The 22,297-nt window shown below is 33.4% G+C and overlaps 1 protein-coding gene across 2 annotated transcripts in view; it reads left to right on the top strand.

Annotated features, from left to right (window-relative positions):
• DBX2 (developing brain homeobox 2) overlaps positions 1-22,297 on the top strand; it is a 53,977-nt gene that overhangs the window by 8,391 nt on the left and 23,289 nt on the right. Inside the window, exon 2 of one of the 2 annotated variants that reach the window (XM_001374993.3) lies at positions 16,593-16,688. The exons of the other annotated variant lie outside the window; for it this stretch is intronic. Within the exon in view, the coding sequence (XP_001375030.1) occupies positions 16,593-16,688 (96 nt within the window). The remainder of the gene's footprint in view (positions 1-16,592; positions 16,689-22,297) is intronic. 2 annotated transcript variants of the gene reach the window in all.

Here is a 22,297-nt window from a genome sequence, read left to right as displayed (position 1 = left end):
TAGAGGATAGCTCTCCTTAGTTCACTCCTCACATTATAAAGATGAATAAAAGGCATCCTGCAAGTAAAGTAGAGGGTGATAAATAGCAGAAGTGAGATGTCAGACTTCTGATGTCAAAGCTTTAGCTCTTTCTATCAGGGTATTGCTTCATTACAACTTGTTGTCCTTGTGATTTTTATTTTTATTGAATTTTTGGCAATGATAGACCCCCTTCCTCACTTGAAATTCATTGTGGGAAGTGTATAATTAGAATTTTCCTCCCCCCAAAACTCTTTCCCAGCTTCTCATGTTCCTTCTCACCTTATGGGCTAACATAGGGAGGATATAAGTTTTATGTAGCTCTGCCCACTCTCTTTTTTTCCCCTTATAACTGCTAGGAAAGCTGGTTTTACCTGGGTTTTTACTTTGTTCATGTATTTTTCTATTTCAAGTGATTTCGGTTTTTACCTTTACATAGGGAAATGATTATCAACTAGTTTTACATTTTGTTCAAATTTATTTAAATCTATTTTTAGAAATATTTCCATTTATAATGAAATCTTTATTTTTCATTCTTATAAAATGTGATATTAATTGGATATTAAATTTAATCTTACAGCAGAAAACATAAAATGATTTTTCTATATTACATATATCCATGTGTATTTATAAATGCCACATACATATACATGCATGTATATGCATATACATATTTCTCATGGGGAAGTCTTTTTGTGGCAGATTTCTAAGAAAAAACTAGTTCTTTGAGGGACTCTGAAAATTATGTGATATATCCTATGCTCAATGTTATTTTTCTTTCTTTGAACTTATTTGTATTAGAGTCATTTGTGTATATGTTTTATCTCTCCTCATAAAGCAGACTCATTTTGTTGCCAAGACTGTAGATAACTGATGTAACTTTAAAAAAAAAATAAACCCATATGTTCCGTCTTGGAATCAATACTGTGTATTGGTTCCAAGGCAGAAGAGTGGTAAGGGCTAGGCAATGGGGGTCAAGTTACTTGCCCAGGGTCACACAGCTGGGAAGTGTCTGAAGCCAGATTTGAACCCAGGACCTCCCATTTCTAGGTCTGGCCCTCAGTCCACTGAGCTACCCAGCTGCCCCCATGATTTATAAAACTTTTGCAACTCAGTGACAAGTATTTTCTTAATCTGTTTAAATTTTTTTCTTTGTTATTTAGTCCTTTACCTCTACTGCTGACCCTTTCCCCCCCGAACATTGATCATAGAGAAGTTTGAGGCTTCTTATAGTCTAAAGGTTTTTAACCTAGTTCATTCAGACAAGAACCTACCATAGCATCTGTCAAATGATAGGATAATGAGATCAGAGAACATGAAACAGAACCCAAAGAGGGAATTCCTAAAAATTAACCAAGAAACATACCACTTGTGATGAGGAAGTTGAATTTTAATTGATGAGTTAGCAAGCTTACGGGACAGTTTAAACTTTAAGAATATTAAGAATATTAGAGTTGTATAGCAGGAGGAAGTCCAAAGAAAGTGGGACCATAGATTATTTCTTTTGGTTACTCAGAGGTAAAAACAATTTAAATAAAGCTGATGAGATATTGTAATAAATAAAACATTCTGAGGGCAGATAAGGTTAAGAAAGGAAAGAGGATAGCAAACAGAAAAAATGGAAAAGATTAAGCAAAGATTCTTTTATAAAATTTTCACCATCAAGAAGAGTAGAACCATTACAATTAGACTATCATATCATTGTCACAGATATTCCTCTAGAGGAGGTAGAAATAGCATAAAAAATAAATATGGAAAAAGCAGCCAGGTTAGACCAACTGTAAATAGAAGAGATTTATGCTGAAAGTAACTCAACTTTGAAGGGTTTGAGGAATCAATTAACAAGAAGAGGAAGATTTCACAGGTGTGGAAAAAAATCTCATCTTATTAATGTTAAAAAAAAACCCAAACAAAAAAAACCTCTCAAAAACATTTAAGAGAATATGGTTACTGATATACTTGCCTACTTTCCTATTACCTCAGAAGCAGAAGGAGGCAACACAGGCCTGATGGCAATTCTGCGCTTTTTGTTTGCTTTATGGATTGCTATGTGTAATGATTGAGGTACAGGGAATTAGGAAGAGTTTGTAATAAGGAATGGAGGAGGTGAAGGGACAGAGGGAATATGGAGGGCTGGTGAGGTAAAGGGAGAGGTACCCACTGGGGCTGAGAGACCATCTTTGTAATTCCCTCACACAGTCCACAAGAGAGGAACCTCTGGGTAATGTTAAGTTAAGGATGATGGGGTCAGTGTCTCAATGAGTAGACTTCTGGGGAATAATGGAGTGTATTTCTTTCAAGGCTTGACAAGGGTATTTGAAACCCCAGAAGTCCCCTTTGTCTGGCAGGAAGACTGTCACTGTTGGCTTTAGTTGTTTAACTAAGGCTATATGGATAGTCTAGCCCACTTTTTTTTTTGTTCTTCCTTCAATTTGAATCTGACTTTGAGCTTCTATTTTATAAAATAGTTTAATAATTCTCGTAATAAAGAAAAGGGTTAGGTTTGTGGGAATAGGAGACCCTACAGGTTGTCTTTGCTTCTTCTTTGGCTGAGCCAAAATGGCTCAACTTCAGCTTATTTTTCTTCTTCTTCTCTCATCTCTGTCTCTATCCTAACTAAACAGATGGCAAGTGTCCTTCTTGGGAAGGTCAAGGGATGCAGAGGATCTTCAGGGTGACCCCTTGAAGTTTAAGGGCAGTTGTTGTTTGGTTCTTCCTCTAGTTGATTCTCTCTGACATTCAGGAATCTTCTCTCATCTTCTGGGTAAGGGAAATGGAGGCAAGGCTTTTTCCACAGGCTGGGATCTAGAGCTCAAGGTCCTTAGCTCCTCTCTTAGCAGAATTCAGAGGGCAGATCTTTCTTTTCAGCAGTTTCTCCCACAAGCCTCTTCTGTTCCAACTGCCACTCCCCCTCCTGTCACATTCCAAAGGATGACTGCCCAATCTCAGTTTCCCTTTTCACACATAATTCATCACTAATATATAAATATATAAACATATATGTATACATATGTTATGAGAATCATCTGTATAGACATTGACTATATCCTCAATAAGTATATTATTGGGAACAGATTTTCTCCAGCAATATGCTACAGTAGACTACCTCTTTATAATCACCGAATTGCCTGAAAGATGAAGAGAATATAGAATCCCACTTTGCTTATTGTTTGTTGATTATTTTTTTAAAGTATTTGAGTTAGTACAAAAAAATGCTATTGTAAAGACTTTTTCAATATTTTACCAAAATAATTCAAGCAAGATTCCTTGTAAGATAGAATAATAGAGATAACCGTTCAGCAACGTTTGATCATAAACATCAGATGAGGCACAAGACAGGAAGATGTATGCATGCTAAAGGGCTTTGTTAATGTGATGGAAGAAATTTAGTGCTGATTCCTAGTGGAAGAGAGACTTCCAATGTATTATGAGGTCTTCTAGATCTTCTTATTTATGGGTGACATAATATTGATTGCATCTATCAACAGAAGATTGCTGAGTTTCCTGGAGGAGATTGATAGCTATTCAACAAGAGTTTTTACCTGACTATCCACTCATGAAAGACCAAGTGAATAATGGTCTATAACTAGATTATGACATATAATTGATTAGAGAACCTATAGAATGGGTTCATCGACATTTATATTGGGGATAAATGGTACAAACAAATAAGTTTTGCCTAGAATAAAACAGGAGATAAGCAAGCTGAACTAACTTCTAGAGAAAGTAAGAAAGGCTTCCAACCTATTGGGTTAGTCCCTATAGCAAATTTATGGACTGATATGTCAATAGTCTTACAGCTTGGATAGGCCTACATGGGTTGTAATGTACACCAATGGAGGGAACATCCAAATTAAGGACAATACATCAACTTGGATGTTTGAAGTGTTTATATGGAATATATTAAGGACCTTTTAAGATCTAGGCAGGGATCATTAGTTAAGTTCCTTGAAATTCTGTCCTATTTCATTTTTAGTATTCCCTGCTCCCATAGCATTTTGGATATCAAAACTACTTGATGATTTCAGTTCAATTCAACAAACACTAATCATTTATTGTATGTAGAGAAATGTGCTTGGTGTTGGATAAAATAGAAATTTTAAAGAAGTCATGGTCTCTATCTTCGTGGAACTTGATTAGTAATAAAATGTTTCATGAAATCTATTCATTCTAGAGGACTTCAACATACAGACTGACTATCCCTCAAACAATCTAACCAATCACTTCTTTAACCTGCTCACTTACCATGTCCTATTCTTCCACCTCACTTCTGTCACATACAAAGATGATTATACCCTTTATCATGGCACCTCTTGCAAATATGCCATCTTTTAATAGTCAAGAGTTCCCAAATCTCTTTATCCAAACACAGTCAATAGATTGTAGCTTTCCATTTCTCCCTCAGCTTTTCCAAACCCTATTCATCATCTGTATTATGACCTTCAGTCCTTTAACTCCTCATTTATCTTCTAGGACATTTCCCTTCCACCAACCACTCTCTCCTCTTTCCCCATCTTGACCCTTTGGGGAACTAGTTCAACTCTACCCTGTCCTCTTTTCTCGAATGCCTAGTCTGCTTATCATTTTTATGATTGTTCCCTGTCAAGCCTCATTTTGGAACGTATCCACCATCTGCTTCTACACATCTACTATTGAATAAAGGTGGAGAAAAATCACAGAATTGTTCTGACTCCATCTACTACAAATGAATGTTACATATCCTCAATTAGGTCCTGATTGCTGTTAGATAATCTATGCCTCCTTGATCAATTCACTATCTTACTTTCACAGTGTATCTTCTAAATCTTCCTACGGCTGACCTTCTCTCCACCCTCTCAATTGAGAATCTTGTATCATTTTATAGAAAAAATTGAGGCTATTCATTGTGAGTTCCAGCTTGTCTTCTTTTCCTCATCTCATATCACTCCTGTGTCTTCTGCCACTATTGTCTCCTTCACCATGTCTCCCATGGGAAGGTTGGACTTAGTGCTTTCCAAGGCTACTTGCTCAGGCAATCACATTCCTTTCAGTCTCTTCTGACAGATTGCCTCCTATCTCATCTCCACTTGATCATTTATCTTCAATCTCTCCTTGTCTACTAACTCCTTCCCTACTGCCTAAAAATATGCTCATGTCTCCCACACCCTGAAAAAAAAAATCCTCACTTCATCCTTCCCTTTAACCATGATCCTTTATCTATTCTTCCTTTTATGGCTAAACTCCTTGAAAAGTTGTCTATAATAGATACCTCCACTTTTTCTACACTCACTTTCTTCTGAGTTTCAATTGGGCTTCTGACTTCATCATTTCACTAAAATTTTTCTCTCCAAAGTTACCAATAATTTCTTACTTACTAAATCCAATTGCTTTTTTCCCTCAATCCTCATTCTCCTCCACCTCTCTTAAGTTTTTGACATTGTTGATCCCCCCTCTTCCTTGGAACTCTTCTCTCTAGGTTTCTGAGACTCCTTTCTCCCCTGACTTCTCCTTCTACCTATCAGATTGTTCCTTCTCAGTCTCCTTGCTGATCTTTCATCTAGAAATGTAGTGTCCCATGGAATTCTGTTCTGGTCTCTTTTCCTTTTGTGCTACTTCATTTGCTCATCAGCTTCCATGGATTTAATTACCATCCCTATGCCAATGATTCCCAAGTCTACCTATCTTACCTTAACCTTGTTGTTGGTGACTTTTTATCTTCCATCTCCAGTTGTCTTCACACGTTTTCACCCGGATGTTCAGTGGGCGTCTTAAATTCAATGTCAGTCTGAACTCATTTTCTTTCCCACTAAACCTTCACTCTACTCCTAATTTCCCTATTATCCTATTGAAGGAAGCCCTATGTTCTCAGTCCCTCAGGCACACAACCTAGGCATCACCCTAAACTCCTCATTATCTCTTATCTCACCCCCATGGCCAATCTGTTGCCAAGGTCTGTTGACTTTACTTTTTGCAACAATTCTCAAATATGTCCCATTCTTTCCTCCAATATTATTACCATTTAAATGTGGCTCCTTATTACAACACACCTATATAATATTGCTATAGTCGTTTGTTGGATCTGCCTGCTTCAAGTCTCTCCTTATTCCATTCTACCCTCCATTCAGTCACTAACGTGATTTTCCTAAAGCGCAGGTTGAACCGTGTCACCACTTCTACTCAACTAACTCCAATGACTCCCTATTGTTTTAGGATCAGATATGAAATTTTTTGTTTGGCATTCAAACCCTTTCATAACCTAGTCATCCCTGACCTTTCTAGTCTTCTTATTCCTTAATCCTCACCATATACTCTTTGATCCATTGACATTGGTCCCCTGGCTATGGTGTAAACAAGAAACTATCTCTTGGCTCCAAACATTTTCTCTCTCTTCATGTCAACATACTGGCTCCCTTTAAATTCCAATTAAAATCTCATTTAAAGGAAGCCTTTCCTCCTCCCACTTAATTCTAGTGTCTTTCCTCTTTTGATTATTTCCTGTTTTTCTTGGTTTACCTTATTTGTACTTGTCTGCTTGTTTTCTCTCACATTCAATTCGGAGCTCCCTTTTTTGTCTCTCCTGTCCTTAGTACAGTGCCTAATTTGTTGACTGACTGAATTAAGTTGAAAATATTACCAAGTTCAATTCACTGATATCTGGCATGTTTAACAAAACAACATTAGGCAATTGTTTTTTTCCTCCCAGATTTATCCTTTAAGACAGAAGACTGTTTTTTTTCCTATTCTTAAGTCTTAAAAATATTGCATTGGTTGATTATTAGAAAATTACTGTTTAACATAATTATATTGCTTAGTAATTATTGTTCTCTAATTTAAATTTGACTAATTAGGCTTAAAGCTTATTTAGCCTTGGAACTCATTCAGACATTTTCGTTTTCAAATCATTTCATTCCCTGTGATCATTCCTTGGAGGGTTCTTTTGGTAAACTCTCTAAACACTTCTTCAATTTGCTCTAAAAAGAAATTTGAATCTGTTTGGTTTTCCCTTTGATATCCCTTCTTCAGAAACATAGTACAGGGGGCAGCTGGGTGGCTCAGTGGATGGAGAGCCAGGTCTAGAGACAGGAGGTCCTGGGTTCAAATGTGGTCTCAGATACTTCTCAGCTGTGTGACCCTGGGAAAGTCACTTAACCCCTATTTCCTAGCCCTTACTGTTCTTCTGCCTTGGAACCAATACATATAATTGATTCTAAGGTGGAAAGTAAGGGTTTTAAAAGAAAAAAAAAAGAAACAGTACAACATCATTAGATATGTTTATTATCCATAAAAAGAATTATTCTCTTTTGACATTCAAATGCCTTTACTACAACCTCATCTTTTCAATCTTTGAATGGAAGTAGCTACCAGAAAGCAGAGTATTTTAGCAGCATCAGTCTATTGATGTCAAATGTAGTAAATGACATGAAAATATTAGCTCAATGAAATCTTAGAATGAATCAATAGGCTATTTTGAGAGCAAGTTAGAACTTATTTTCTCATATCAGTCAAAATATCTGGATTAAAAAAATGAAAATTCTAATTGAGTATATATAAGAACAACAATAATAACAGCTAGCATTTCTAGAGTGCTTTATACTATCCAAAGTATGTTATAAATATAATTTTGTTTTATCCTTATTATAACCCTGGGAAATAGGTGCTTTTATTATAGCTACGTATTTGGTCTAAATAATGACAATATGTTGTAGTTTTTTTAACATTTTTGTTTCTCATGTAAACAAGGCTATAATTTTAACTTTTCATGAGGTTGCTTTGGTATATTATTCTATCTTGAATCTTTGGTTGTTAGTTCACAGGATCATACATTGATTGTCTAGACAGAAAAAGAAATGATGGGAAAGTGTTAATCATGCAGATTAAACTTAAACTTAAAAATCTGTTCTTATATTTTCCCCTCAGAGAACTAACTATTAAATTTGTATTAGCACAATTCTGGATTAACTTATCTTATTGCAGTTTTAAAAATTATTTTACATATATCAGACTTTGTTCCTTGTTTATTTTTATTTCTTTCCATTGAGAAAAATGTTGTCTCCAAGTATTTGAAAACATTTATAATTTTTAAAAATCTATTTCAGTGAAATATTTTGAAATGACCTTTGAGGGGCTACTTTTTAAGCAGGTCAACATTACCACAATCAGTAACTCAAACAGACTGGCACTTGAGTTACATAAAAGTGGAAACTCTTTTTTAAAATGGAGTGCTCAATTGGAATTTCACGATTTCCATAATACCACTTCAAACAAGTTATATTTATATATTTAAGAACTAGCTATTCTATAGGAAAACTGTGTTTTGGAGTGATAGAAATGTTACATGATAGAATTTGAGTACAAAGTTGATTTAATTCCTACTTAAATGTAAATTGTTTCTGAATCCTAAGACTTTAATTTCTGTTTATAGCACATATATAATCATATAATGTTAAACATATAAACATATGATGTTTATAGCACATATGTAAAATATAAATTATTTCTGAAGAAAATATCAGGTCATTCAGTTGTGAAAATTTCTTTGCTCTTGCCTAATTAGCTAAAGTTAAATCTTGCCTAAATACCTAAATATCTAGTTTTAGTAATCTTAATTTTTTAAATTCATTTTTGGGGATGGGATGGGGTTGGAGGAAAGTGGCAGTTACAAAGGCAAGGAAGAGCACATTTAAAAACATTCAATTTTTATATGGATAGTAGTAGGAAATTCATATAGTCTGCTTTAAAAATCACATATGGTACAGTTGGTAAAATGTAGTTAATGGTTTATGTTAATTATTTCCTTAGATTTCCCTCTTCAGCTTTTCCAACTAGCATTAGCAGTACTTAGTTCCTACAGATTTACAGGAAAGCAGGCTTGTACTTTTTTTCAGTTACCCATGAAACTAACCAACATTGCAGCTGTACTTTAAATTTTCTTTGGAATCTTATTTCGGGAATTGAAAAAAAGTCTGATGAAAAAATATACGTGGTGAGCCAAATTATACCCTTGAACATACACTATCCTTTTAAAAATATTTTATTACAATTACATGTAAAAACAATGAAATATTATTAATATAATTTATTCAAGTGTTCCAGTTCCTCCTCTCCCTCCGTACATGACAGGAGGCATTTATTGGGAGACAGACATGTCATACAAATTAAGTCTATCATGTTTCTACCTTTCAGTTCACTCTGGAGGTAACATTGACAATTTATTCTTCCAGTATTAATTCTGTAGCCTTGTATGATGTATTTTTGGTTCTATTCATTTTCCCATGTCATTCTTTCCAATTTTTAAAAAACTTAGCCTGTTCATGTATCTTATGGTGCAATATAGTATTCCATCACAATCATTTACCACATTCTGTTTAGCTATTCCCCAACTGATGATAAAAATTTTTAAACATTTATTGTATAAAATTTTGGGTTCCAAATTCTCTTTCTCTTCTCCTTCCTTCCTGCCCTCCTCCTGGAGACAGCAAGCAATTTGATATGAGTTATACATGTGCAATAATGCAGAAATATTTCCATATTAGGCATGTTGTAAAAGAAGACATCAAAAAATGATGAAAATAAAATGAAAATTAATATGCCTTCTTCTGCATCCAAACTACAACAGTTTTCCCCCCTGAAAATGGGAGAGCATTTTTCATTATGAGTCCTTTGGAGTTGACTTGGATCATTATATTACTAAGAATAGCCGCCATTCAGAACTGATCATCATACAATATTGCTGATACTATGTACAATGTTCTCCTGGTTTTGCTCACTTGTCTTTGCATCAGTTCATTTAAGACCAGGTTTTTCAGAAACCACCCTGCTTATCATTTCTTATGACACAATAGTCTTCTGTCACAACCATCTACCATAACTTGTTCAGTTATTACCCAATTGATGGGTATTCCTCCAAATTTTTAATTCTTTGTCACCACAAAGATTTGCTATAAATATTTTTGTGCAAATTGGTCCTTTTCCCTGTTAAAAAATCTCTTTGGGCTGCAGACCTAGTAGTGGTATTGCTGGATCAAATAGTATACAGTTTTATAACCCTTTGGGCAAAATCCAAATTGATCTCCAGAATGATTGGATCAGTTCACAACTCCACCAGCAACAGTGCATCAGTGCCCTAATTTTCCCACATCCCCACCAATATTTATCATTTTCTCTTAGTCAATATGATAGGTATAAGGTGGTACCTCAGAGTTGTTTTAATTTGCACTTCTCTAATCAATAATGATTTAAAGCATTTTTCATATGACTAGAGGTAGCTTTCATTTCTTCTGAAAACTGCCTGTTCATATCTTTTGATCAGTTATCAATTGCAGATTGACTTGTATTCTTATAAATTTGATTCTGTTCTCAATATATTTGAGAAATGAGGCTTTTATCTAGACTTCTGCTGTAGTTTGTTTGGTATGGCACTTTATAAGTGAATAATTTTGGGTAGAATTGTTGTTTTTATTACATTAGCTTGGCCAACTCATGAAAAATTAATATTTTTCAATTTTTTAGTTTGGGGTTTATTTGTGTGAAGTCTTTTGTACTTGTGTTCTAGGTTTATCTTGACAGGTAGACTCCCCAAAAGTTATATTGTCTGTATTTACTTTAAATGAAGTTTCTCTATCTCTTGCTGTTTGATCTTGTTGATAATATATAGAAATGCTAATGATGTATGTGGGTTCATTTTATATCCTATAACTTTGCTAAAGAGGTCAATTATTTCAACCAGTTTTTAGTTGATTCTGTAGGATTTTCTAATTATATATCATCAGATCATTTGCAAAGTAAGAGTTTTATTTCCTCGCCACCTATTCTAATTCCTTCAATTTCTTTTTCTTACTTTATTACTATAGTCACAAATCTAGTACAATATTGAATAATTGTGGTGATAATGAGCAACCTTACTTCACCCCTGATTTTATTGGGAAGGTTTCTAACTTATCCCCATGACAGATAATGCTTGCTGATAGTTTTAGATAGACACTAAAAACATCTTAAGAAAAGCTCCATTTATTCCTATGCTCTCTAGTACTTTTAATAGAATTGGATGTTGTATTTTGTCAAAAGTTTTTTCTGCATCTTTTCAGATAATCATGTGATTTCTGTTAGCTTTGCTATGTATATATGATCAGTTATGTTGATAATTTTCTTAATGTTAAACCAATCTTGCATTCTTGGTATAAACTGCACCTGGTAATTAGTGTAAGATCCTTGTAATATATTGCTGTAATCTTTTTGCTAACATTTAATAATTTTTTTTTGCCATTATTTTCATTAGGGAAATTAACCTATAGTATTCTTTCTTTGATTTTGCTCTTCCTGATTTAGGTATCTGCATGATTTTTGTCTTGTAAAAGAAATTTGGTAGAACTACTTCTTTGCCTATTTTTCCAAATAGCTGATGTTGGATTGGAATAATTGTTCTCTAAATGTTGGTCAAACTCACTGTTAATCCATCTGACACTAAGGATTTTTCCTTAGGGAGCTCCCTGTGACTTGTTAATTTTTTTTCTAAGATGGGGTTATTTAAGTATTCTTTTTCTCCTGTTAATCTGGGCAAATTCATATTTTTGTAAATATGTATCTATTTTACTTAGTCAGATTTATGGTATATAATTGGGCAAAATAGTTCCTAATAATTGCTTTATTTTCCTTTTTTATTAGTGATGAATTCACCTTTCTGATTTTTGATGCTAGTAATTTAATTTAATTTTTCTACAAATCAAATTTACAAATGGTTTATCTATTTTATTGACTTAAAAAATAAAACCATGGGGGCAGCTGGGTGGCTCAGTGGATTGAGAGACAGACCCAGAGATGGGAGGTCCTGGATTCAAAGCTGGCCTCAGACACGTCCCAGCTGTATGACCCTGGGCAAGTCACTTCACTCCCATTGCCTAGCCCTTAACACTCTTATTCCTTGGAACCAACACACAATATTGATTCCAAGGCAGAAGGTAAGGGTTTAAAAAAAATAAAATAACCAGTTCAAATATTATTCATTTTCCTTTTGTTTTTTAGAATTTCCAATCTTATGTTTAATTGGGGACTTTTAATTTGTTCTTTTTTCTATTTTTTTAGTTATGTTGCCAATTCATTGATTTTTTAAAAAAACCTATTTTAGTGATATAAGCATTTAGAGATGTAAAATTTCTTCTAAGTACTTTTTATGGCTATGTCCTTTAACTTTTGATATGTTTTCTCCTTATAATTTTCCTTAATGAAATTATTACGTCTATGATTTCTTCTTTGACCCTTTCATTCTTTAGCATAGATTGCTTAGTTTCCAATTAATTTTTTATTTATCTTTTCACAGTCCTTTATTGAATATACTTTTAATTGTATTATCATCTGAAAAGGATGCACTTAATATTTCTGCTTTTGACTGTCAGGTTTTTATGCCCTAATATATGGTCAATTTTTGTGTTGCTACCATATATAGCTGGGGGAAAGGTATATTCTTTTCTATTCCCATTCAATTTTCTCTAAAGATCTATCATTTCTTTTCCAAAATTCATTTACATTTTGAACATCTTTCTTGTTTTTTGTTTTGTTTTGTTTTTGCTTTTTTAGATTTTGTTTTTGCTTAAATTTACCAATTCCTGAAATGGAAAAGTTGAAGTCTCCCATTAGATAGTTTTATTGCCAATTTCCTCTCATCATTCACTTAATTTCGCCTTTAGAAATGTGGATTCCATATAATTTTACATATATATGTTTAATGTTGATATTGTCATTGTCTATGATACTTTTTGTCCTTTGCTTTGTCTCATATCATGATTGCTACTCTATTATTTTAATTTCTGTTGAAATAAAGTAGATTCTACTCTAGCTCCTTACTTTTATTCTGTATGTGCTTCTCTGCTTCAAATGTATTTCTTATAAACAATATATTATAGCATTCCAGTTTTAAATCCACTCTATTTGTTTGTTTTATGAGTTCATCCCATTTTCCATTCCTATTTGTGATTACTATGTATTTTCCCCAATCTTATTTTCCCCCAATTTATCCTTCTCTACTTTTCTCTATCTCCCCCCTTTCTCTCTACCCTTCTATCCCTCCCCCTTTTAGCCTTTTTCTTCACAAGCATTTTACTTCTTACCTATGCCTTCCCAATTGCCTTCACTTTTAACAGTCTCCTCTTCAATTATCTTATCTCTTCCTATATCCTTATAGGTTAAGATTAATTTCTATACCCAAATGAATGTGAATATTCCCTCTTTGAATCAATTCTAATGATAGTAAATTTGAAACATTTCCTCTACCGCCCCTTTCCCTGCCACTGTAATAAATCTTTTGCAAATGTTCATGTGAGATAATTTATCCCTTTTTCATTCTCCCTTCCCTCTTCTCCCAGTACAATCCTCTTTCCCCACCCTTAATTTCTTTTTTTTCCCCTTGGGGCACAGGGATATCATTGCATCATATTCAACTCATTCTTAAGCCCTCTGATTATGTATTCTCCTTCTAATTACCCCAATAGTAATAAAGTTCTTAAGAGTTACAAGTGCCATCTTCCCATGTAGTATTGTAAACATTTTAACCTTATTGAATCCCTTATTGAATCTCTTTCTTATTTACCTTTTTATGCTTCTCTTGAGTCATATTTGAAAATCAAATTTTCTCTTCAGCTCTGATCTTCCATCAGGAATACTTGAACATCTTCAATTTCATTAAATATTCATTCCACTTCCACCCTCACCCCCTAGACAAAGAATTATTCTCAATTTTACTGGGTAAGTAATTCTTGGTTGTAGTCCTAGCTCTTTTGCCTTCTAGAATATCATGTTTTAAGCCATCTAATTCTTTAATGTAAAATCTGATAAATACTGTGTGATTCTGACTGTGGCTTCATGATATACCATTTCTTTCTGGCTGCTTACAGTGTTTTTTAGTTAGCTGGGAGTTCTGGAATTTGTTTATAACATTCCTGGGAGTTTTCATATTGGAATCTCTTTTCAAAAGTGATGGATGGATTTTTTCAATTTCTCTTTACCCTCCTATTTAACAATCTTAGGGAAGTTTTAAAAAGAATTTCTCTCTCTTTTTTTTTATCATGACTTTAAGGTAGCCTAATGATTGTTAAATTATTTCTCTTGGATCTGTTTTCCAGATCAGTAGTTTTTTTTTCCAAAGAGGTATTTCTTATTTCCTTCTATTTTTTCATTCTTTTGATTTTGTTTTGTTTCTTGATGTTGCATAGAATTATTGGCTTCCATTTACCTAATTCTAATTTCTAAAGAATTATTTTCATTGATCTTTTGTACCTCTTTTTCCAGCAATTCTTTTTTTAAAGAGTTTTCTTCAGTGTGTTTTTGTGCCTCCTTTTTCATTTCACTAATTCTACTTTTTAGGAAGATTTTTCCTTTTGTGAATTTTTGTACATTTTTTTTTCATTTTTCATGCTTCATTTATCAAGCTGCTCTGAATCTCTCTTAGGATTCTCTTGCATCATTTTCATTTCTTTTCCCCCAATTTTTCTTCTACAGCTCTTATTTGTTTTGTAAAAGTCTTTTTGTGTTCCACCAGGAGTTCTTTTCTGGAGTGACACCATTTCCAACTTTTATTTGAAGCTTTGCATGTAGCTCTTTTGATATTATCCTTTCCTGAGGTTGTATTTTCATCTTCTTTGTTACCATAGTAACTTTATGTGGTCAAGAATTTTTTTCTTTTTTCTCATTTTCCCAGTCTGTTTTGTGATTTTTTAAAATTCTGTGTGAATGCTAGGCCCTCCTCCAGAGATGGACAGGGGACGGTCCTAAACTTCAAGAACTGGGACAGTTAGAGCCTAGCTGCCTGAGGGCTTATGCTTGGAGTGGAGAGGTTGGGAGAGGGGCTTGTCTTCTGGGCTGCTGAGGTATGATCTACTGCTGGCTTGCTCAGATGCCACCTTCTCTAGATTGGGCTCTCCTCTTACCCCAGTGAGACAGACCTTTCTTGCCAACCTTCTAAATTTTATTGGGCAGGAAATTTGTTTCATCCCATCCTTTTGTTGATTCTGTCACTCCAGAATTCATTTTGAGTCATTTCTTATGGTTGTTTGGAACAAATTTGGGAGAGCTCGTGGAATTTCTGCTTTATTCTTCTGTCCTGGCTCCAACCACCTATTATCAATCTTAGTAAAATTGTCATAAAATAACATCTCTGAAGGAAATCATACTGTAGTTTGTGTTGTTAAATCAAAATAAATGACCTTATCCTTAATTTAGTATATTATTTATGAGGATGATTTTTAATAGTAACTTGTTCCTTGTACTGACACTTTGTACTAATATCATCTTCTAGACATGCATTTATCTTTATCTTGAGACAATCAATATTAAAAATAGACTTATTATTTGAATGTATAATTGGCAAAAACTCATGACTGAGAGTTGATAATTTTGGTTTAACAATATGAAAACTGGGGACAAGAATTAGATATTATTTGTTAGAAATGAGATATCTGGAAGTCTAACTGAAATTTTAGCTGACACTTCACATTTAAAATCCACTTCTTTTTAAAGTACAGATTTGATTTAGATCACTCTATCCTTGCATAAGAAAGTTTGATCTAAGGTTTATAAAGCTGATCAAGAGCCAAAAAGAAAAAAAGACCTGAAGAATTGGTTCCATGTATTTTCCCGTATATTTTGATCAGAAAAGGTTTGCTTTGTTATAAACATAAAATGATTTTTTTTGAAAAATTATAAAATGTTTCAGATTTTCAAAAGGTGTCGTTAACATTCCATTTCATTTGACATCATATTGGGTGGTAGGAATTTCAGCTATTTTCATTTGTACCCAATATAAGTACTAGATACTTCCTATTCCTGTTTCCTTATTCATAAATGGAGGTATAGGGATATGAATGTAAAATGAGTTATGAGGAAAGGAGATTATAAATTAGTTTAGACATTTCCAAGAATAATATTAACTTTCAAAATGGTGATTGAAAATTTAAACAAATAATAACCCAAAATTTAAAGTGATGTATATGGTATATTTTCAAGTGATTTTAGTTTAGATATATTTTTTCTTCCTGTAAAAGTTTTATAAATTCATGGGACCAGTATATTTCTTATGTATCCTAGCATATTGTTCATGTAATCAGGAATGTGTTTGATATGTATTTTTCATTTATTGAGCTATAAAATAAACAATGTGCTACAATGTCAAAAACTATGGAATCTGACTATATATTTGAAATAGTTTTTGTATATACATAGTTAAATGTATTATATTCAGATTAAAAAAATAGGAAATGTATTTTTTCCTGATTGGCAGCTATTCAAAACATTTTATATTAGTAATTATGATTATAAGGTTATATTTACTAATAGAATAAATATATGTATTTATGTCAAAAGGAAATATATATATATTTATTGTTTCATAATATATTTTACTTCAATCTATAAAGTCCAGGAAGCCTTGATAAAATAATCTAGTGAAAATATTTGGCAGATCATTTGACTAATTCCAGCTTAATATTAAAGCATTGCTATTTTACAAAAGAAAAAATAGAGGTCAGAGGGCAATACTTAGTGACTTTTAAGCAACTGGCATTTTGTCTAAAATAAATATATAACCAATGAGATTGATGTTTTATCTGCAGCTTCGTCCAAACTTTTTTTTCTGAGAGCCCCACAATTCTACTCAACCTGCTGCGGTGGGTCCTGTCAGCACCCTGCATCCCCCACTGCTTTGCCAAGTAAGTTTTTATGCTTCATCAGTAATGCTTGAGTTATTCTGTAAACCAAAGCAGCAGGATTTAATGTGTTCTAGAAAACTAATTGGTAATGCAATGGCAAGGAGCTAATTTCTCAGTAAAAACCACAGCAATCCCATTCAAGAGGTTTCCAAGGATTCACAGTGTGTCACAGACACTCTGCAATTGTGGAAGGTTTCTAATGGCATCAAAGTCCTGAAACCCTGAAAACCAAACAATATTCCTTGGTTTTGATCTAATATTATACCTCTCTAATAAATCAACTTGTCTATTATTGAAATCTATAGCATTCATAAATGAAGAAAAGTAAAAATAAAGGTGTGGAGAAAACATAGGCTGGGTAAAAATGTTTGATCATTTAAAATTATGATTTAGAAAATCACGATTTATGAAAAGTAATTATAGTGAATAAGCTTTATTCTATATAAAGAATTACAAGTTTCTCATTCTCTCAAAAGAAAGAAAAAGATGTGACACTGACTTTTTCAGAAATATTTTGAAGAGCATTTTTCTCCTACTACTAGAAAAAAAAACTATAAATTTAAAATGACTTTTCTTTACTTAAGTGAATTAATTGCAAAAGTTTTTGACTAAAGCTATGTTTTATTTCAAGATGGATAAGTAAGTTAAGGTTCACTATTGGGGAATTTTAAAAGTTTAAAATTAAGGAAGACTTAGATAATATTTATCTTGTTATCTCAAGAAAACATTGAGTCATATGCTTATCTTTGTATCTCAATATCATTCACTTATATAGGGTATTTTTTTTTGAGTGAAAACTGAAATTAGAGCTGTTATTCTAAATTATATTATTATATCACAGTCAAATGTAGACATCTACTAACTATGAAGTGATGGTTTATGAATATGACTGGACAGGAGTTGCTAAACAGAATGATTCTTGACAAGTGAGGCAGCAAATGCTGGCAATTTAATGAGCTGAAAGTTTCTGAGCACCTATTTAAGAGGTTGACACTTTCCCACAGAGCATTTTACATGGTCCTGGCTCAATCACAATGGCAGAGAGAACCATGACCAATCATCACTTTAGCTTTACTCATCCACACGCGACCTCACCACAATTTTTCACTGTGCTGATGAACTTTAGGAACCATTTCATATAGAAAAGGTTCGGTAAGGGTCAGCTGCCCTTTTGTATGGTCATAAAGCAATACTCTGGGTGTCAGTCTTTGCTCCTGTCTCACATTCCAAATGAATTTGTGAACAACATTTAAAGTACTTGACTGAAAAATGCACAGTGAATAAAATTGACTTTTATAGACTCATTCTAGCTCATCTTCCCAGATAACTCTGTCTACCTGAAAAGAGATTTAGTGGATGACCTGAGTGTACACAGGGACTTGCTGAATACTTAAGGCCCATAATCAACTGAAGGGATTGTATATTAGCCAGGATGATGTACTACTATTTTGAAAATGACCTATTAATTGTCAACTTAAATGGAATGTTTACAATTCAAATGGAAAAAATAGAGACTGTGACTAAACTCTTTATTTCCTCTTTTAGGGTGGGCTTCCATGGAAATAAATGAAAACTCTTGTACATCTTAGAATGACATTTATCAGCATAAATTAGAGTATTGGAAAGATTTCAGGGAAAAAAGTGTGCAAAATCAAATATTTGTGGCTGAGTCAATGATAACATCAGTATGAAATTAAATCTGGGTGTAATATAAATTAGAGAAAGATGTTGAGAGGAAATTCCAAATTAGCTTCATTTAACCTAGCTACATACTTTTTTCTTTTGTGTGAGGCTTTTTGGCAAAGTGAAATAAATACACAATCATTTTCAAATAACCCAAACAATTAGTTGTTATATGTCTTACATGAAACATTGAGCAGATTTGTGGATTTTTTCTAAACATTCTATCCTCTATTCTTGACTGTTACATTTTTAAAAGTCCTTACCTTCTTAGACTTAAAAATCTTAGAATTAGTATTATATATTGGTTTCAAGGCAAAAGAGTGGTAAGGGCTAGGCAATGGAGGTTAAGTAACTTGTGCAGGACACACAGCTAGGAAAGTGTCTGAGACTAGATTTGAATCCAGAATCTTCCATCTCTGGACCTAGCTCGTTATCCACTGAGGCACCTACCCCACCCTCTTGATTATTAATTACATTTTGACTAGGATTCACTGTTTATTCCCCATATATTTCCTAGTCCAATTGATTCTTGTAAAGGAGACAGTGTAGTGGGGTAACAAAAAAGGACATGTTCCAGAATTCAAAGATCTAGGTTCAAATCATGCTTCTTATACTTACTGCCAGAGTGACTAACAAAATCACTTGATATCTCTAAACCTCCATTTCTCCTTTGTAAAATGAGGGAATTGGACTACATGGGTTCATGGTCCCTTCCAACTCTTAGAATTAGGATCTTATGATCTCAATCTTAAGAACTATTGCTCTAAATTTTAAGAGAAATAATTAGGAACTTATTAAAGTATAATTTTTTTTTATATAAAGTAAAAGTCAAGAAATCAGTGTAGTTACAGGTAACTGACAAGGAATGCTGTGTGTGATTTACAAATCCTCTCTATCATGTAATAGAAGGAAACTGAAGTATTAAACTTAAGATTAGACTGATATTGAAAAGATTCATAATCAAAGTGTTTCCTTTTTCCATGACAGGATAATCACATCATCATGTCACTATGCTGATTTTACCTTGTCATTTGGAATGGGGATAGGTTAGATCAGCATTTTTATGAGGAATCTTGAAAATACCAGTTTATGCGCTTTTAATTTATCATGACTCATTTGGTCAATACCAATATTAATATTACTTGTTAATTTCTAAAATTAATTGAACTCATACTTTTAAAAATATAGAAACAATTATTCCTAACCCATCGTTCTCATTGTTGTAAATATGTTTAAAAGTTTATTTAATGGAATAGGGTCAAAAATCAAAAGGTAATGGTAAAAGTTCTTCCCAAAGCCTACTATGGAAAATATTTGATACTACATTGATAGGACCATTAACTCTACTTCAGAATAAATTGTACCTCTATTTATGTTGGTAAAAGTGAAATGGAAAATTAAGTGATTATGCAAATAAGATAAACCTAAATAATGCCTTTTCTATTTCTAAACTGAAAAAAATTAGAAGTCTGATTATTAGTTGTTTCGCTCCACCTTTGAATTCATAGTCTATCTCCGACTGATTAAGAATTAGAAGCTTTAAAAATAAAGATTCTTGTGGATAAGGGCAAGGAAAGTCTCCTTCTGAATTAAAACTGTCTTAGGAAAGGAACCTTTTTTTAAATTATAATTTTATCTTCTCTTTTTTATTTTTATTATTCTTATTCTTATCTTTATTTAAGTTCCTTACCTCAAAGTATTTTGATACTTATAATTTATAGATGTTAATTATTTAATTGAGATTTCTAGTTGTTCTTCTTGACCTTGTTCCCCATCTTTTTATTAATATTCAGAGGGTAACAAGGACTGTAATAGACTGAAAAAAAGAACAAAGTTTAGATAAGGCAGTACCTTCCTTCATGGATATGATATTTGAACAAATAACCATAGTGCAGTAATACGTATTAAGTATACGAGAGAGATATAAAAAAAATTATAAGTGAAATCCAAGAGAAAACAAGCTGGAGATAAAAAGATCTGTAAAGTTAGTCTTCCTTTCTCTTTCATGGACCTACCTCCCTGGTGGGGTGGTGGTGGTGGTAGAATCTATCTAAACCCCTTCCTAAAACTGTTCTATTCCCACTAGCTCTAGAGGATTGTATGACGAGTCACTTTCTCTGTAGCTATATTTTTTATTTGTAAAATTAGGAGTTAGGCTTCCCAAACTCTTAAGATCTTTCTCCTTTCTTCAGTTTTGTGATCACATACTGTATATTTTCCTACCTCTATGCTTCTGGCTAAACAGGAATACCCTGACCTCCCAATGAATTCTAAACTATTCTATAAAATTTAAATCAGTTGCCACCTCATCTAAGATATCTTCCCTGATTCTCCCCATCATTTTTTTCCTTCACAGAACATGTGGCAGTCTATTTATACCTTTATAGAGTCTTATTTTTATATTATTATATTATTTATGTAGGGACTATCCCACTCCTTGTATAAAGGTTCTATGAAGGCAAAAACAGTCTTATCAAAATTTTATGTCAACCATTGCCTAACAAAACACATTGTTCTTTTTTTTATTTGAAAATTTTTATTTAATTAATGAATTTAGAATATTATTCTATGATTACATGATTCATGTTCTTTCCCTTCCTTCTTCTATTCCCCTTCCCCCCATAGCTGACGGGCAATTCTACTAGGTTTTACATGTGTCATTGATCAAGACCTATTTCCATATTATTGATATTTGCACTGGGATGATCACTTAAGAATCTACTGTCCCGATCATAGCCCCATCGAACCATGTGATCAAGCTGTTATTTTTCTTCTCTGTTTCTGCTCCCACAGTTCTTCCTCTGGATGAACACATTATTCTTAACAATGTAGGTGCTTCATAAATGTTTATCGAAATAAATCTGATTCAGTCTAAGGTTATAGCCTATTAAGAACTTTTGGAATTATTATCATTCTAACATCCACAGATTTAGTAATGATGCTTTAGGATCATAAACCATAGATCCAAAACAGCCCCCTCATTTTGTAGCTAAGGAAACCAAGATCCAGAGAATATTAATCATTTGGCCAAAATTCAGTACCGTTAGTTAAGTATAAGGTAATAGGGAAGGCTACTGTAGTGATAAGACCTAATCAGAAGTGATGAGGCATTAATGTACTAAGAAGAGGGGTTTGGGAGAAGCTAAGTGGCTCAGTGGATAGAGAGCCAGGTCCAGAGATGGGAGGTCCTAGAGGTTCAAATCTGGCCTCAGACACTTCCTAGCTGGATGACCCTGGACAATTTACTTAACTCCCATTGCCTAGCCCTTACTGCTCTTCTGCCTTGGAATCAATACACAGTATTGATTCTAAGATGGAAGGTAAAGGTATTATAACAACAACAACAACAACAACAAGGTATTATAACAACAACAACAACAAGGTAAGGATATAATAACAACAACAACAACAATAATAGGCTTGAACCATCCTTGTCACCGAGAGACTTAAAGACTCTGTTTTTCATCCTGGGTTCAAATGTGGCCTCAGACACTTCCTAGGTGGGTGACCCTGGACAAATATCTTAACCCCCATTGCCTAGCCCTTACCATTCTTCTTCCTTGAACTGTGCAGATGGAAAATTTGCAACACCTGAGCTACCTTCCCAGCATCCTTTTAAGTTATGTCCTTGTTTTACATAAGGATGCTTAGAGATAAATTTGGCTGAGACCCACCCGGTGGGGCTCTTTTTTCAGAGCTTGTGCTTTTGGTAAAGTGCTACAGGTGTGAGTCTCTGGCTCTCTTTGCTCTTCTCATTTGACTGAAAGAACTTTTTTTTCCCTCTCTCTTTTGGTTTATTATTAAAAATCCTATATATGTATTTAAATACCAGGAGTATTTATTCATTTTTACTCCTTAGAGAACCAATACATAGTACTGATTCTAAGACAGAAGGTAAGGGTTTATTTTTTTAAAGGAACATGTTA

The sequence above is a fragment of the Monodelphis domestica genome, chromosome 5, assembly GCF_027887165.1.
Source record: "Monodelphis domestica isolate mMonDom1 chromosome 5, mMonDom1.pri, whole genome shotgun sequence".
Taxonomy (NCBI): domain Eukaryota; kingdom Metazoa; phylum Chordata; class Mammalia; order Didelphimorphia; family Didelphidae; genus Monodelphis; species Monodelphis domestica.
Note: the sequence above shows the minus strand (reverse complement) of the source record. Positions and strands in the feature narration are given on the sequence as shown.